This window comes from Parasteatoda tepidariorum, chromosome 4, assembly GCF_043381705.1.
Source record: "Parasteatoda tepidariorum isolate YZ-2023 chromosome 4, CAS_Ptep_4.0, whole genome shotgun sequence".
Lineage (NCBI taxonomy): Eukaryota > Metazoa > Arthropoda > Arachnida > Araneae > Theridiidae > Parasteatoda > Parasteatoda tepidariorum.
The window spans coordinates 58,631,999-58,650,181 of NC_092207.1; the positions used below are offsets into that span (position 1 = coordinate 58,631,999).

At 26.2% G+C, this 18,183-nt stretch overlaps 1 protein-coding gene across 2 annotated transcripts in view; it reads right to left on the minus strand.

Annotated features, from left to right (window-relative positions):
- The window catches only part of LOC107451499 (uncharacterized), a 112,187-nt gene that overhangs the window by 14,721 nt on the left and 79,283 nt on the right, over positions 1–18,183 (minus strand). Inside the window, exons 1-5 of one of the 2 annotated variants that reach the window (XM_016067631.3) lie at positions 3,464–3,942; positions 2,848–2,925; positions 1,070–1,157; positions 840–989; positions 93–195 (exon numbers count right to left, since the gene is read on the minus strand). In XM_016067631.3, coding sequence (XP_015923117.1) covers positions 93–195; positions 840–989; positions 1,070–1,157; positions 2,848–2,916 — 410 coding nt within the window. In that variant the 5' untranslated portion in view covers positions 2,917–2,925; positions 3,464–3,942. Of the gene's footprint in view, positions 1–92; positions 196–839; positions 990–1,069; positions 1,158–2,847; positions 2,926–3,463; positions 3,943–18,183 lie in introns of those variants that run through there. The other variant, XM_016067623.3, reaches the window with a different exon arrangement.

An 18,183-nucleotide genomic window follows, 5' to 3' on the forward strand; every position in this document is an offset into this window, starting at 1 on the left:
CACAAGGCATCAAATTGACCAAACAATATCAAAAATGTATTGAAATACAACATGAAATTTAGAGAGGAAAAAATGATTAATTAAAGAATTACCTCAGACGTTGAATATTTGAGCTCACACCAGATAAACGATATATACCATCAACTATGCCATATTCTTCAATAAATTCAGCACAACATTTCAAAACCATGGGTACTAAAAATACAAAATGCAAATCTTCTATATAAGCTCTAAATTAGATAAATAAATTATGAAAATTTGACAACATAGTCAAAATGCAAACTTTATCAACGTTTATGTATGCATAACGAAAATGCATAAGCTATAAACTATGCAGAATCTGTTTTATCAATGTTAAATTACATAACTTATTAATAAAACAATCTTAAAAAGTAATTAATACAATTTCAAGAAACCTTACTAACTATAAAAATAAAGGGGAAAAATTAAGTTAAATTAGAAAAAAAAATCATTTATTTTGCAGATGACATCTTTATATTAATTTCTTATCTGAAATATGAATACTAAACATAACAAAAATCAAAGAAAAACTCAAAACACCTAAATATACCTCATAAAAACACCTAAAAAATAAGTAATTCATTTACATTTTTTTATTAATTCAATTATAAAATACGCACAATTTCATAATGCAATTATAAAATACGAGGAAAACAAAGGCTTTTCACCAAAATAAATAACTAACAAAACTAAGATGAATATACATAATAAAATAATATATATATATATATATATATATAAAAATCAATATTAGTAACTCTAGAAAATTATTTAAAATGAGATACTTAAACGCTAACATATGAAAAAAATATACTTACTATCCCTTCCTGTATTTAATAAATGTTCACCAAGATCACAACCAAAAACCCTTTCTTTTAAGATTCCACTCTGTTTAAGTTTTCTTCGCGAAGGACGAGAAAGCAAAAAGGATCGAAAAAATGCAATGAGCTTTCCATGTCGTCTGAATACTAACAAGAGAAAAAGAAATTAATGTCTATGAAGAAGAAAATAAAATATTTATTTTGTTAAAAAGCATTAAAAGGCTTACCAGGTTTGGTAGATGCATTTGATAGCTTAAATGTATGTGGTACTTTATCTCCTATAACTTCAACACATTCAGAAGGAAAAAATCCCACCTACAATTTAAATAAAAGATTTCATTACAAATATATTATAACCTGATACACAGATGATTTATTACACACAATGGCATGAACAAATATATGTTTTGAAATAAAATATAGGAAACTGATTATCTATAATAAACAAAAAAATTAACATTGATATTTAATTTTTTTTTAAAAATATTAGATAATGGAAATAATTAGAAAATTTTTACAATATTAAAGCAATGGAAGAAGAAATACTTTTGATGCAATTTTTCAGATATCCATGCATTGACTCTTTCATGACTTGACATTAAGAAAAAACTTAGAAGCTTGCCTAATTGGCACAAAAACAGACTGCTAACATAAGAATCTCTTCTTATAAGTGAAATCTCATCTTATAAAGAGAAATTTTTTATGGCAAGGTAAAATGGGTAATGTGACAATCTGAGACGATATTAAATTACCAGCCTATAACTTTTCTTAAAGTATTCTTTAATACAACTCAAATTATGCTTAAATTAGTGTTTAGAAAGCAGTTAAATATTATTAGATTCCACACATGGTTAAGATAAATGTTGTCACTATGTTACTTTTTTTAAAGTTAAATTATTTAAATTATTCCTTTAGCAAACAAAGAAAAAAAGTTTAACTTCTCTTTTAAAAAAAATCTTTGGCTTGAATTATTTTTGATGCTATTCATATTATTTCCGAAACTGTCACTTAGTATCATTTGACAAAATTGTTTCACAATATAGCAGACATAAATAAATTTATTTGTTTTAAGGTTGATATGGTAAATAATGTAAATATGATTCTAGGATAAAATTTCTAAATAATAAATATATTTTGAACCATTTTAATTTGCTCAGTAAGCTAGCATTTGCTATTCTGATACCCATGTTGTAAAAGTCATGAGAAAAAGCTTATGGTTTAAACATAAACACTACTGATTATAAAGAAAATCAAAATTCAGATTTTTCAACAACAAAAATAATTTTTAAAAAAAAAGTTATAAGCAATTTTTTTAAGAAAATATTTATACTCAGCAATTATAAAAAATTATATTTTGATACATTGCTCTTTATTTTATGCCTCTCAAAAAAAATAATAATCACCTGCACATTATCAATTTTTCTAATTTAAGAAAACTATAAATAAAAAAAATTTAAAACAATAAAAAAAATTATAAGAAAAATAAATAATGAAATTTTTTATTAATTTATTGCAATTTTAGATTTGATTTTAATAATAACTCATTTCTTAAGGATAGCAATGACATAAAGGCATTAAGATCCATCAATACTCTTAATTGAAATTAATGGGCAATAATAGTGTGATGAGCATTATGTGGAAGTGGATGATTCTCTCATTTTTTTCAAACCAGAGAGTTGCTAAAGTTCATCATAAGGTGCTTTTGGATACATCAGACTTTTTTTGTGACACCCAAATACAACATCATGAGGGGCTACTGTACTAATATATATAACTTAACAATAAGATAGCCTTTTGCTGCATAAGTTTTTAAGCATACAAAAAAAAATTGTTGTTACTGAAAAAAAAATATATTACTATTAGGGAGAATATACAGAAATCTATAAAAAAAAGTAAAATTTGTGTCAAAAATACAAAGCTTGAGAGATAGATAGCTTTATAAAGTATTACAAATTATCAACAAAATATAGAATGAAAAATATTGAAATTAAAAACAGAATCTTACCTCAAATCCTTTTTTACCTCTCCACCAAGAAGACTCCTCAGGAGGAGGCATATCAATCACAGATATCATATCACCCACCTGAAGAAGAAAAATACATTGTTTTTATTAAATTTTAATGAAACCTTCAGTCAGAGTATAAAAATCATTCAATTAATGCCAGATGATTCAAATGTTTGATTTATCTTCTCATATGTAATAAATATTATAAGATAATTTCTTAATTAAAAATTAAAGTAAATAATTTTTAAATGATTTCCTTTCACTGAATAAAATTGCACAATTTTCTTCAGTGATACAATTAATTCATCAACAGTCCAGAAGTAAATTCTTCAAAATGATGCAATTATTGACAGATGAAACATAAAAAAAAACTCTTTGAATAAAACATTCCATTTTTTCACAAATATAAAATTAAGCTTTTTAAATTATCGCATTTATTATTTTTATCAATTGCTTAATAATAAAATAAATTTTTCTATCTTCAGAGCATAAATTGGAGATATTGTTCCATAAACATAATAATAGTTTTCATTTACATAACAAGAGAAAATAAAGTGTTTTTTTTTTAATTATTATTCATCAAAAAATATTATTAAATAACGTTTTGCATACTTACAAAAAAAAATTTTAAACTATATTGCACAATAAGGATGATCACAAGCTAGCTAATCCGGCTTCATGACATACGTAACATAGGGTCAAAATAGTCAAACCATTGATGCACAATAATATCACTAAACACAATCAGGGGGTTTGTTTTTAGAAAAATGCTTTAAAAATCCACTTGGCCTTATTTAAAAACATTAGAAGAACGTGGCAAGGTAAAGCTATCGCCGTGAAACAGCGGAAAACCCAGCCCATTGCTGAAAATTTCAGCAGACATCATTGCACCGATATAACTTAGATGATCGGAACTGATCGGCTCAGCGATAAGAACGAACGATTTAATGGTAACCATTATGCGAAATGAAATTTTTTTTTCTTCTTAATCGGATTAGATGGGGAGCAAAACGATTCTACGCGCTAATCAACACGCGACGTACAAGGAGGACATAAAATATACACACAACACAAACAGGGTTGCATTTTTTGAGCGAAGAGATGGGTGATATTTCATGGTCAAAAGAACTCGCCAAGTGTGCCAAATGTAAGCGTTACGCAATACTTTCTACTTATCATTTTTGACAAGTGACGGGCTGTGACTTCCAGAATGAGGTCTTATTCTCCAGTTATGGAAATATAAAAAAAATTATCATAGAAACAATTCTCAACCAGTCGTCATATTGAATAAAAAGTGAACTAAATATATAAAATTATTTTATGCATTAAAATCATTAAATACATAATCAAAGTTTCATAATCAAAACGAATAAAATTTCATAATTAAAAAAAAACGATTGTAAGTTGAATTTTTGAATAAAATTAAAACAAACTGACTAATATAGCACAAATGATTAAAGATCAAATTAAAATATAGATTTAATTTTATTACTGTTCGACCTAATTGAATTTTTGTTGACACCTGAATCCAAAAAAAAAAAAAAATCGATATCACCCATTTTACTAATTTTTTTTTTATCAAACTTGAATGGATAGAAATTTCCAGTGGTTATTCTTATTTCGTATAATTTGTAATATTAGCTGTTAGTACCCTTATATCACATTTATAGATACTTTCAACTTCAGTACAATGATCGATCGCCAAGATGACGTCTTCATTATCATGAAAAAATCATTTCACAACTACGATTAACCAATAAAAAAGAGCAATTTATAAAAGTTCATCTACTACTACTGAATAAGAAATGTCGCGAATACCTATGAAACATTACCTACAAAAAGTTTTATTCAATTCATGTTTGAAGGAGTAAGCAAAAGGGGCGGGCAATCGCCCGGAGCGTTAGGTTGGGGGGGGGGAGACTCAGATTTAATGTTTAGTGAAAAATTTTATTCCATCCTTCTTTTTGCTAATATTGTTAGCTTGAAAAATATATTTATAGGTTTTTATTTTTTTAATTATAGTATATTCTTTTATTAACTTTCTTTATAGTTAAAGCTCAATGATTAAAAAAAAATGATCAAAAAACATTTTATTAAAAATGGGAGGATCAGCGAGTCAACAATAAATAGCTGTTAATTTGTTTTTGGGCATTAAAGAAATTTTAGTGAATAATCGGACCAGTGAATGAATTTATAAATGAATAAAAATTTTGATAAACCTATAAATTATTTGACGGCAGTTAACGACAACCATTTTTCCTTTTTAAAATAATTTATTACAAAATGAAGACATATTAAATGCAAAAGCAGGACAATAATTTTTAGCGAAAATGCAACCATAAAAATAATTACGCTGGTTTAAATGTACAGATATGTAAAATAAAATGGTGATTGAAACGTAGAAACCTTTGAAAAGTGGAAACAAATCCTGGTTACCGGATCGGCACGGAACCTGTAAAATCGCAGCTGGTATTCAATATTATTAGAAAATTTTCAAATTTTTATTTTAAAATTTTCAAAAGCATGTTACGAAACTTTCCATTCCATAACAAGCCGGTTATTAGACATAATGTATTTTGCAGATCCTTGTATTTAACAATTAATGTAAAAAGTTAGTTATGAAATAAGAAAATATTGGAAAAATAATACTCGCGAATGTAATATATATAGAACTTGATTAAACTTTCGTTATTTATTCAGAAAACTACAACAGTAATCCAAAAAGGACAATATAGTTACCAATTTCAAATTCCGAAAAAAAAATTTCGATGATATAAAAACATTTTAAAATATGAAATTTTAAATATAGAATTAACACTTAAAAAAATTTCAATTCATCAATCAAGACACATCAATTTAAAACTTAAAAAGAAAAGTCAGGAAGCAAGATCTGATCGCGTTTTTTAACAGAAATCGTTAAAAATTCATAGAACAATTAAAGGAAAGTAATTAAAATGTGTCTGTTTCTCTACAAAACTACCCTAGGTTCATTAGCCTCAAGCCATTTTCTAACAAAAAATGTACTTATTCCAGAATCAAACAAGCACATATCTTTCACTCCCCCGATTGAACTATTTCATTTTCGAAGTGAATTTTTCCCCTTAATGTCTGCAACGTCTCAAAGCTTCCCGCTCTTTTATCATAACTTCCGGCTAACTTAAGTTAGTGAGTTTATCGGCTGTTTGAAGAAAACAAGTGGGAACTTTGTTAACACACACGACCTTGCTTTCTTTTTGCCCCATCAAGTATCTTTTTTTTCTTCTTTTTTTTCCGGAGAATTCCTAATTGACTCGCAAGAGAAAGAAAAATGACTCAACATCAAGCTAGACACATTTATGTCAGAAGCTAGTAAAAAAAAAAAAAGTGCTTTAAAATTTTAAAAAAATCAAACACCAAATATTTTAGGGACTTATTGAATAATATTTTTAATGATTGAGTAAGCTTTATTCAGTAAACTTTATTTATTTTTTTCCAAAGAATTCCTAATTGACTAGCATCAACAAAAAAAAAAAAAAAAAAAAAAAAAAAAAAAATAACAACATCGAACTAGCAGCATATTTCAGCAGCTACTAAAAAAAGTGTGTCAAAATTTTAAAAAAATTTAACAATATTTTAGAGACTTATAGAAGAATAATTTTAATGATTAAGTCGATTTCATTTATAAATTTATCATTATTATCCACTATCGATTTTATTATATAAATCAACACTAGAAAGACTGAAACTTAATATATTATTATTAGTTCAAAATTAATTTTTAATATTTTTTACATTATTTACAGTTATATAACAAGCTATTAGTAAATATTAACAATAAAAAAATTATATGTTGTATAAAAAGTCACAAAATTCTAAGAAATTGTGTCATTATATGCATAATTCTTCTTCTAATTGTAATTAAAAAGCAGTCAAAATGATTTCCTTGTGCAATCTAGTGTTAAGGAATAGGATCCCTATAATCTAAATAGATTTTATTAATTGCGAGCGTTAAATTTGATACCAATATTACGTAATAAATTAAACTATGCACAATGATTGGAGAAACGATTTCGAAGTTTTAAAGCAGTAATTTTATTTCAAACATTTCGTAATAATTAAAATAAAATTACTGCTTTAAACATTAATTTTAACATATCGCTTTAAAAATAATGCAATTGTATTATTGAACTCATTTCAGCATTATTGCGCTTAATTTCGTGCCCTTCTCTACCAATGAAAGTTGTACAGAAGCAGCTAAAACAATTAAATTAATTATGCAATTAACATTTTCCGAAAATATTTCAGTATTTGAAAATAATGCGTATCACACACAGTATATTTCGATTGAGCCAAAAGTATATACCTCGTGATACGGTAATTAATTTATTTTATTTATTATTATATTAAGCATTTAATAAAATTCAAATGTTTGAAGTAAATAGTGAAAAGTTCAATTTTCCTCGACCAAATCAAAGCAAATAGAATATCAATAAGTTTAAGTAAAATATGCACTTGACATAAAAAACACATTATTAAAACCACAAATACTAAATATAAGATATAAAAATAAAATACAAATTTTACGGAGCTTATAACATAGTTCCGGGTGATAATCCTAAGCAATACACTAAGTTTGAAATGCGTTTTAGTAACAATATAAATAAATTTCGTAAAGTTTCAATAAACTGCTGCTAACACAACTAAAAAATAAAGATTTATTGAATCTTAAGAACAGTTAATAAATACACTCCCTTATTTAATCCGACAAAATGTGAACTTGCTAGAGTATAACCCGTGAACGTGAAAACGTGTTTGCATTTATATGTATAATACGCAACACTCTGAAAGAGAAAAACTATTTTGTTATCCTAAGGAGTTACGGAAAGAATTAAAAATAAATGTCTAAAGAAAAAAATAATAACCACTATCTTTAAGCTTTCATTTAAAAAAAAATTATAAATTAACTTTTGCAAGTTGAAACTTGGCAATAATAAGAAGAAATATATTTTAAAAAAATCTTTTATTTTTTAAAAAAATGCAAAATGGATCGTGTGTTTTATTAAAATGTCTTTTTATTAATTTAAATTGGAATTTTTTTTATAAACTGAATTGAATAAAATATTAAGAAGCACTGAAAGTTTTTAAAGTTATTAGGTATATATTTATTGAAATTTTAGGAAGAATAATTTAGACACACACAGGTGTAAATTAATAATAATGCCACTAAGAGCTGTCCCGCTAACAACAGGGGGGGGGGGATTTGATTCACTGTTTCTACACCCTATTTGAAAAAAAATCGGAGAATTGAAAAAATACCACATCGAAAATCACAAATAATGACATCGAAAAAATGTTTTTTACTGTTATACCAAAAAATCTCATTGAATGCATAGCAATTTTTTGAAACTTTAAACCACTAAGACATTTTAATATATATAGACCTATACAACTTTTATATTCGAGATCATACCAATCAGTACGACAAATACAATGAATATGAATATAAAAAACATTCAATACCTGTTATTTGCCATTATCACTTATCTTTGCAACCGTTTAAAAATAAGTTAGCGGTATGTACAATAATATCTTATAATATTCTTAAATAAATTTTTTAATTTTTATTACTTTAGCGAGGTCAAACACATTTTTTTCCTCATTACTCCAAATATCTTTACTGATTTTAATTTATGATAACTTTTAAAAAAAAAAGATGATTAAAAATTACTGATTTTATGATTTAAATCGCTTTAAATTTTCCAAAAAAAAATTACATAAAATACCTAACAGCGATTTCACAATTTCATTATTGCTTTATTCCATTGACTTTTTGTTGTATGTTCTAATACATCGAGACCAAAATAGATACAAATAAATATGCATCATAATTTGCTTTTGCCCTTCGAACATTAAAATTGAAAAGTGGAGGAAAAAAATTAAAGCGAATTTTTCACCTAATGTCTGCAGACAGAAGCGTATTTGCAATAATTAAAATCATTAATTTCATTTAAAACATCGAGACAACGATATAATATTTAACACTCAGAAATGTTTTTCAAATTAACGTAAAATAAATCTGCTTTATTTCAATTTAACAAGCATTTCGGTTAATATATGAAAATGAAACCAAGCTTTAAAATTTTTTTTAGAGGAATAGCTTATCAAGGAGTATTTGAGGCGACAGTCACATTCGTTATTAAAAATGCAAGGTTGCAAGAGCCATTTACCAAGTCTCATTTTGTCTTCATTGTACGACCTTGAATATTTCAGCTTAAGTAAATACATATATAAGTTACTATAAGTAATAACAAGTAGAAATTGAGCAACAAAAAAATAGACAAATATTCACTAGTGCAAATGTAAGAAAAAGATATTCACAAAGATTTTATTTAGGAAACAAAAATGTAAATAAAATGGTTTCTAGAGTATTTTGTAAACGTGACATTACTTCAACAGGTTAGTTTCTTACATATATATTTAATGGTAGCCTAAAAACCCAAGGAAATATTTTGTCTATCTTTCTGCCAAGGAAAATTAAGCTAGTTAGATTAATGATAATAATAAAAATACAGCAGTATTTTTATAACAATAAAACAGTGAAAGCGAAAATCACATTTTTGTTACATTTGTTTTGTTTTGTTAGATTCTTTCGTGTAAAAAAATACAAAATGAAAAACAATATATTCTAGTAAAAAATATAAAATAATTTTTTTTCTAAATATTTAACGATCAAAACACAGTAAATAATAACATTAAAAAAATTTATTTAGTTTCTTTTACTGTATTATTTTCAATGATTCAATCTATGTTAATTTATAAAATCCATTGATAAAATCCATTTAATTCAAAATTTAGAACTGTTGTAAAAAAGAATAAAAAATCAAATATATTTTGATACTACATATTTTGAAATTCGAGCGATTAACAACAATTCAATAAAAAACAACAAAATAAAGGCTATAGTAAGATACAAGGCTATAGATAGTTAGGTTTTAGTTAAAATAAAGGTTGCAACCTTTATTTTAACTAAAAAATTTTAAATTGGAAATTTATTTGATTGAGCTTTTAAATTTATACGGCACAAAAATTTATATTCTATAAAATGAAGCTTTTCATATCCAACAAAAAATATCAAAATAAGAAAGTAGCTACTGGCTCAAATTTAAAAAAAAAATTTAAAAATTAATTATTAAAAGCCAAACCATTAATAATGCTAAATTTAAACACTTATTACCAGCGTATCACGCAATTACGAAGATCACGTTTTCTTTCAAGTTGGCGGCAAAATGCGACAAATAAATCACGCCTGTTTTATATAATAGCGAGCATTTTGTGAAAACATCGTAACTACTAACGAGCAATTACTTGAGTTTCATAATAAGATAGCACTGTTTATTCTCATTCGTTAACTATTTTTGATTTACAACTTCTTGAATAAAGAGTTCTTTAAAAGGAATAATTTTATCTTTTAAAAAATCACACAGAAATTAGCACTTAATCTTATGCGAGTGAATTTCATCCGCATAATCGAAATAAAGAATAATAATTATATTAAGATGAAAGTTTCTTCATATTTTTAAAAGAATTTTAGAAGTATTAGGAGTAAGGAAAATACAACTTCGCATTTTATTCTATTGCTTATTTACGTATTTGTGATCTATCTTAAACAAATCTCGAAGTACGTGTCCGAAAGTTTTCCTGTAAGTTAGAGTTACTGTTTTATGCTTACAATAGATAAGGTACGTGCACTAGACAGTAAAACTCAAGTTATTATTAGAATCACACGAAAAGTTCGAACCATAAGTAACTCAGTCATGTCACATCAGTCAAGACTAGCTGCATACCATAATTTCATTTTATTCATTTTTCCTGCAGTGACATATAAATTGTCGGTTACAAATCAATATTGAATACAAAATTTCAATATTGATTTCACACATTTATATGATCAATTTTCAAGTTTTGCATAAAAATCAATTTCACATATAGCTTTGCATTTTAAAGTAAACTCTTAGATAAATATTTTTTTATATATATAATTAAAAATGTGAAATTAATGCCGCCGTTTATGAATGTATTCAAGTTGAACAGTAATATCATCGCCTTTCTTATTTTGTACAGTGAATACTGAAAGAAACATATTTCAAACATAAATCAACGTTATATTTTATAAGTTACCAATAGGAAATTCGAAATTAATTATATTTAGACAATGTCTCTCTGAATTAACAAGGGCGAAAACAAATAAATTAGGCAAATAAATTAGCTTTAAACATATTCAAAACTTCTTTATAAAACAAGTCAATAGTAAAAGAAGAGAGAACAGAAATTTTCATACTTTGAAGTTCTTAAATTAAAAATGTCTCCCTTTAAAAAAAATGCATATTTAACCACGTTAACGAGCATATTAGCCTCTTGAAGCAAATTTAGGAGAGCCGCAGGGGTTGAAAGGTAAATTTTACATGAACTATAATTTATATATTATATCAACTGCAAAGTTAATATCATAAAAAGAATATTACATAATCATTGTCACTTTTTTTTCTTTTATATTTTTTTAAGAAAAACAATTTTAATACTATTTCACTTTATAGTTTGTAAACGACTTTTTAAAAATCACTAACATCCCTCAAACGTTCATAATCTTGCTAGCGCCCCTCTAAAAGTGTTTGCTGGGAGTATTAAACGGAAGCTTTAAAATAATTATTCCGTTCATTTGATCATTAACTTCAGAGAATAGAGGTGCACAACTTGCGGCCTTCGATCTTGCAATCAAAATTATTTGGAAAAACACACGTAACTAATACGATTTCTTTTCAAATTTATTTCAACTAACTGAAGAAACTGAACTGAAAGAAAAAAACTGAAATTATATGATTAAAATATTTAAATTTTCCAATATTATGCTTTATTTTTTTAATCAAAACCAAGTCCAAAACAAATGCAATTCAAAGATTTATTTAAAAAATAAAAATTTATATTATGAGAGAGATTTGCTCTACTCTGTCTTGCTTGAGGAATGTGTTCCCCTATTTTATACTAAAACAATTCCCAAACTATAGAGTTAAACCATTTAATTTATAGACAATAAGAAAAAGGTTTTTAATTCATTTTATTTTTATAACCAACGGTCGCAATCCTAAAAACTGTTTTAAATAGAAAAATTAATTATACATAAAATTATGAATAGCAAAATTTTAATTATTGCATCACAAATGATAATTTTAAACAGAACATTAAAATAAATGTGTACAATGAAAACGTACGCATATCATTCGATATTCGATAGATATTTTCTGAACAAAGGGAAAAGACCAAAATTGTAGTAAAAAAAAAAAAAAAAAANTAAAAAAAAGAAAATAAGAAGAAGGAATTATAAGAGATAATACAGAACAACAAATGGTCCATATTAAAAAAATACAGTTCGGAAAGTTATTTCTAACATTTGTTTAAAAAAATTTATACAATATTTTCGATTACATTAATACACTCATTCTACATTTATAACCTTAAGCGGTGTAGTAAAGGCGCTTCTCAGCAATAATAAATTTCTAAAAGACATCCACAAAAACATATGAGACAAGTAAAGAAATTATTTTAATGAATCATTGTTTTCTCTTACTATTAATATTTTGTTTTCTTTAAAAAGGATTTAGAGTAATTTAAATACTTCATTCTTCTCTTCGTGAATTTTTAACTGTATTTATTTAAATAAATAATTGATATTAATTCACATTTTGTAAAGGCGAAAATTTAGATTTTNTTTTTTAATCAAAACAAGTCCAATACAAATGCAATTCAAAATTTTATTTAAAAAAATATTAAAGTTATTTATATAATGAGAGAGATTTGCTCTATGCTGTCTTGCTTGAGGAATGTGTTCCCCTATCATGGAACATCAGGTAGACATTTTATACTAAAACAATTGCCAAACTATATAATTAAACCATTTAAGTTATAGACAATAAGGAAGAGGTTTTTAATTCATTTTATTTATATTATAACCTACGGACGCAATACTAAAAACTGTATTAAATAGAAAAAATTAGAAAAATTAATGACGCATAAAATTATGAATAGTAATATTTTAATTATTGCATCACAAAGAATGATTTTAAACAGAACATTAAAATAAATTTTTACAATGAAAACGTACGCACATCATTCGATAGATATTTTCTGAAAAGCAAAAAGAAAAGAATAAAAGTGTAGTAAAAAAAAGAAAATAAGAAGAAGGAATTATAAGAGATAATACAGAACAACAAATGGTCCATATTAAAAAAATACAGTTCGGAAAGTTATTTTAACATTTGTTTAAAAAAATTTATACAATATTTTAGATTACATTAATATTACATTAATACGCTCATCCTACATTTATAACCTTAAGCGGTGTGGGCATGGTAAGTAAAGGCCCTTCGCAATAATGATAAATCTCTAAAAGACATCCACAAAAACATATCAGACAAGTAAAGAAATTTTTTTTAATGAATCAGTGTTTTCTCTTACTATTAATATTTTTTTTTCCCTTAAAAGGATTTATAGTAATTTAAATACTTCATTCTTCTCTTCGTGAATTTTTAACTGTATTTATTTAAATAAATAATTGATATTAATTCACATTTTGAAAGGCGAAAATTTAGATTTTATTTCAGCTAAATTAAAAACAAGTAATAAAAATAATCCGATATTTAGCAGATGGTAGAAAAAAAATTTAAAATATTTTTTGTGCGATTTTTATAAAACTTTAGTTTGTGCTTATTTTAATGTCTTTTTCACCTCCACCCCCCAAAACAATTAGACGCCAATGATATAGGGAGGACCAGTTGATTAAGTCAATGACCTACTCGGATTTGTTTCACCGGTTACCTTGGCAATGAACATCTTACTTCATAAACAGGGAGAGAACACGGAAGCGGCGTAAAGAAAAAAGAAAAAAAAAAGCAGAAACAGATCACTAATTCATCGATAGCGCCAAGGCTGCCAATCTGGCAACCCCGCCACTTCATCCCAAAGATCCCAGTTCACAACCGGGTGAGACCTACTTCCGTAGAGATGGGGGAGAGCAGGGATGCATGGATAGGAGGAGGGAGAAACCATCAGCCCAGTTTTCTCTCTATGGAACTACTTAAAAAGGAATGGGTAGAGGAGTGGGGGAGATCAGAAAAAGACAGGGTAGTTCCTTTGACGAAATGATGGACTGCTGCTAGACTGACTCATAAATTTTCCTTTTGTTAGTTTTTCATTCCCCCTCCTACTTTTGCTCTCTTTGCGCAATATTTTTTTTATCAGAAATAATTATTTTTCTTCTTTCTTTCGCAAGAAAAGGCGAATTCGCTACGGTCTCGAGTTTTTGGCGGCGATTTCTTTTAAGCAATCAAAGTTAGGATAAAACAGAAAGAAAAAAAAAACATCGTTCACCTTTAACACAGTGTTTCCCTTGAAATATAACAAGTGTATTTCTAGGTCAGAAGAAACGTGTTCCGCACAACCCATTACTATTCAATTGGGTAAAAAGAGAAGGAAAAAAAAAATCTTTCAACTAGAAATAAAAGTCACGCCAAAACTTCTGAATGTCTTCAATACATTTGATTTGAAAATGGAATGATGAAGATCTTAGGCGTGATTCTTAGTAACATAAGAGAAAAATAAATCTAAAAAAAATTACGTTAATGCCCTGAGAGAGCTTAAAAAATAGAGTGAAAAAATAACTATTTCATTGTCACTGAAGAACTCTCTGAATACCATTGATGGATTGGATAAGATTGAACACAACAGTCGGACGATAATAATAAGTACTCAATGAAATAAAATCAAACGGTGCTAGAAACTATGTTTGATTTAAAAAGGTGAAGAATGAAGGGTAAAAAAGATGAGAGGCTGCTGGAGATTTTGGAAGTTTTGGAATAAATCTAAAGGAAACAAAACTCTCAGAGGGGACAGTCAATGATAAAATTAAGGCCACAAAAAAACATTTAATTTTAGAAAAGAAAAAAAAACAGAATGAAAAATTTTATTGTTATTTTAATGTAGGTATCATTTTAAATATATAATTCATCAATAAAAGTCCTTTAAACTATTCGACAATGACACGAAATACTGCCATAACTATCCTGGTTATCTTTAAAACATTCAGTATTAAAAAAATCATACTTTAATCCTACTATGCATTATTTATTTATTTTTTTAAACTATAATAAAAATATGTCAAATAAATATTAGGTCATTGAGATAAATTAATAAAAAGTTCAATGAAAAACTACCTCTTTCGTGTAATGTTATAGCAATAGCATGCTCCCAAATTCTATGGTGTACTAAGTCAAAAAATAAAATATATTACAGAGTTTTTAAAACATTTGAACTTCATTATTGTTTAACACATTAATTACTATTAATAATTATCTAACTAATTTTTATACAAAATCAGAGACACATAAAAATTTTCAAATTACCCAAAATTCAAATTAATTAACAAAAGCATAATTTTTCCCCTTTGTCTTTTTATAGTATTCTTAACGCTTTGATATTTTAGGTATGCAGATTAATAAAAATTCTGACCTCTTAATTTATGATAACAACCATAAAGAGAAAGGTTGCACCTTATTGCAACTATATTTTAATTAGTACTATGTTACAGTATCATCTTCTATGGTATCGTAACTTAACTAATATTCAGATTTAACTAAATTTAATGATTTAATTTAACTGCTAATTTAAATAATTTAGAGAATATTAATAAAGTTATGATATAATTAGCAATGAATCAGTCAGGAATAGAGGAAAGAAAATCGGAACTATGGAGAGAGGATACCATATTCCTTTACTTCTTACAGTTACTTCAATATTTTTCCAATAAAAATTTGGCTTTTTTTAAATAATTAAAAATTTTACTTTCAACATGAGGATTTTTTCTACATCATTACATACAAATTAATATAAAAAAAGGAAAAAAATCGAACTTATAATTAATTCAAAGATTATTGTTCAAGAATTGTTATGGAACTATTGAGAGTGAATACCATTTACCTTTACTTACAGTTATTTCAATATTTTCCAATAAAAATTTGTCGCATTTTGAATAATTAAAAATTTTATTTTTAACATAAGGATTTTTTCTACATCAAACTACGAATTAAAAAAAGGGGGAATCGAACTTATAATTAATTCCAATAGTTCAGGAGAAATTCTAGGTTAATCATAACAAGCTTGAATTTTCTATGTCCAAAAAGTATTCACTGCATATATCATTTTCACAAATTGTGGTGATATTACAAAAAATGATTTCATTCAGTGAAAGAAAGAAATTGCCCTTATTGTTTTTCAAATATAATTTTTAAAAAATATTAAAAGAAATCAAGTATTAGATTCCATGGTTTGTGGCAGGACATTTTGCAGCTAATCTCTGGCATCACTGAACTATTTTTGCAGTAGTGTGCAGGATCACCCTGGCTTCAGACATGGTGATCGCCCTCTGGGTCCCTAATTACTGTAGTAGATCTTTCTTGAAGATTAGGTCTTGAACCCCCATGTCCAATTAAAACAAAAACAGAATTGAAAAATTAACAGTTTTAAAATACATTTAATTGTAATTAGTTTTATTCTTAGAATACCACAATTTAAATAACTAACGGGAAATATGTTCAGTGATGCCACTAAGGTGAGACTCAAAAATAATCACTGTTATTACTTCAGATTCAAAAAATAGTTGCAAGAGGCATAAAACGGATTCCCACCTCTAACACATTCATACAATATTTATAAAATAATCCAAATAATGTATTTTTAAGAAATTTTCACTTTCTAAAATACATATAAGTTAATTTTAAATGCACAAAATGAAAGCCTTAAACTAACGTTTAACTGTTTAAGACGAATAACTATATTACATAGATGTTTTCAGAGATCCTTAAATAAAACAAAGAAATAAACATGAAGAAAAAATTTGAATATGTTATATGCAGTGCTACATTAACATTTTACTGTGTGCACTAATCGCAAATACATAAAGAACAAAAATAGTAAATTCTATTTTTAATGAGTACACAAATAATGCTATACTGATATTTTAAAAACTCTATTTAATTTTCAAATGTAAAAAATTCTGTCAAGAATTATGAACAGCGCTGTGTTAAATTAAAAATAAGTGGAGTAGACTAAAGTTAATGAGCATCATAGGAAATTTTTTATTCTCACAAAATAGAGTCACAGAACTTTCTAAATCATATCCACAAACATCATTCACATATTCATTTTGAAAAACATCATTTAAACACTGTTTCATTAATATTTGTTATTTACTGCTCAATCAACTTTTTTCTTTCTTTTTTTTTTGTTAGATAAACATTTTTTATTAGCATCCAACAGATTCTTTCTTTCCTTCGAAGTTGTTTAGAAACCGTTTTTTAGTTCTTATATGTCAAATTTGAATATTTTGCTAGCATTAATTTTCATCATTGAACATTTAAACATGCAAGAAATGTGGTTTATTTACTTTTGCTTGGTATTGTTAGAATAAAATAAGTTTAACAAGAATGTTGACTATCATATTGTAGATGGATAAGGATAGAGGAACCATAAGTAAGGAGGAGGAGTAATTTTTGATAAGTATTCAGTGGAAATATAAAAAGTAGCATAAAATATAAATAAATTGGAAAAGGGGGACCACAGAAAAATCCCTATTCTGCAGTTTAATTCGTTTTTATAAAGTTATGTATGACAGGGTAGGTTACAAGCATGGGGATAATATAACAGAACAGTAGAGCTCATTTTCAATAACACAGAATAAAGTATACAATGACCCCACATGAATAGTAAATTATTACATTTAAATTAAATGAACGGATAAATATTAATAGGAAGTAAAAAAGAAGTTAGGAATTAATTAGAGTAATAAAATAGGGTTCTTGTTAAAAATCGATTGTGGCATGAATCAGATCCAACATGTTTCCCAAATTGAATTATAGTTATGCGAATAAACGATCAGTAGAAATTATGTAAAATGAAATTCCAAAAATAAAAATAGTATAACTGAGTAAAATATAGTATAAATAATAAGATATTTAGCATGTTTTACTCTTGAAAAAAATTTTATGTGCAGCAGTTAAAATAACCCAGTTTTAAATATCATTATCACTATATACATAATTTATTATTTCTAAAAACAATTTTTAAAAGTTTGATACCTTATAAAAACCAATGGGCTAAGAACACATACGAGGCCTGTCTAAAAAGTATCCGACCTTAATTTTTCCCGCGCAAAGTAATGATTCTAAGGTGGCACCATCGTGCACGGTGGAAGGAGGAACCTTAATGCACATGCTTGAATTTTTTCACCGCGTTCGGTTGTGCCAGTCGCTG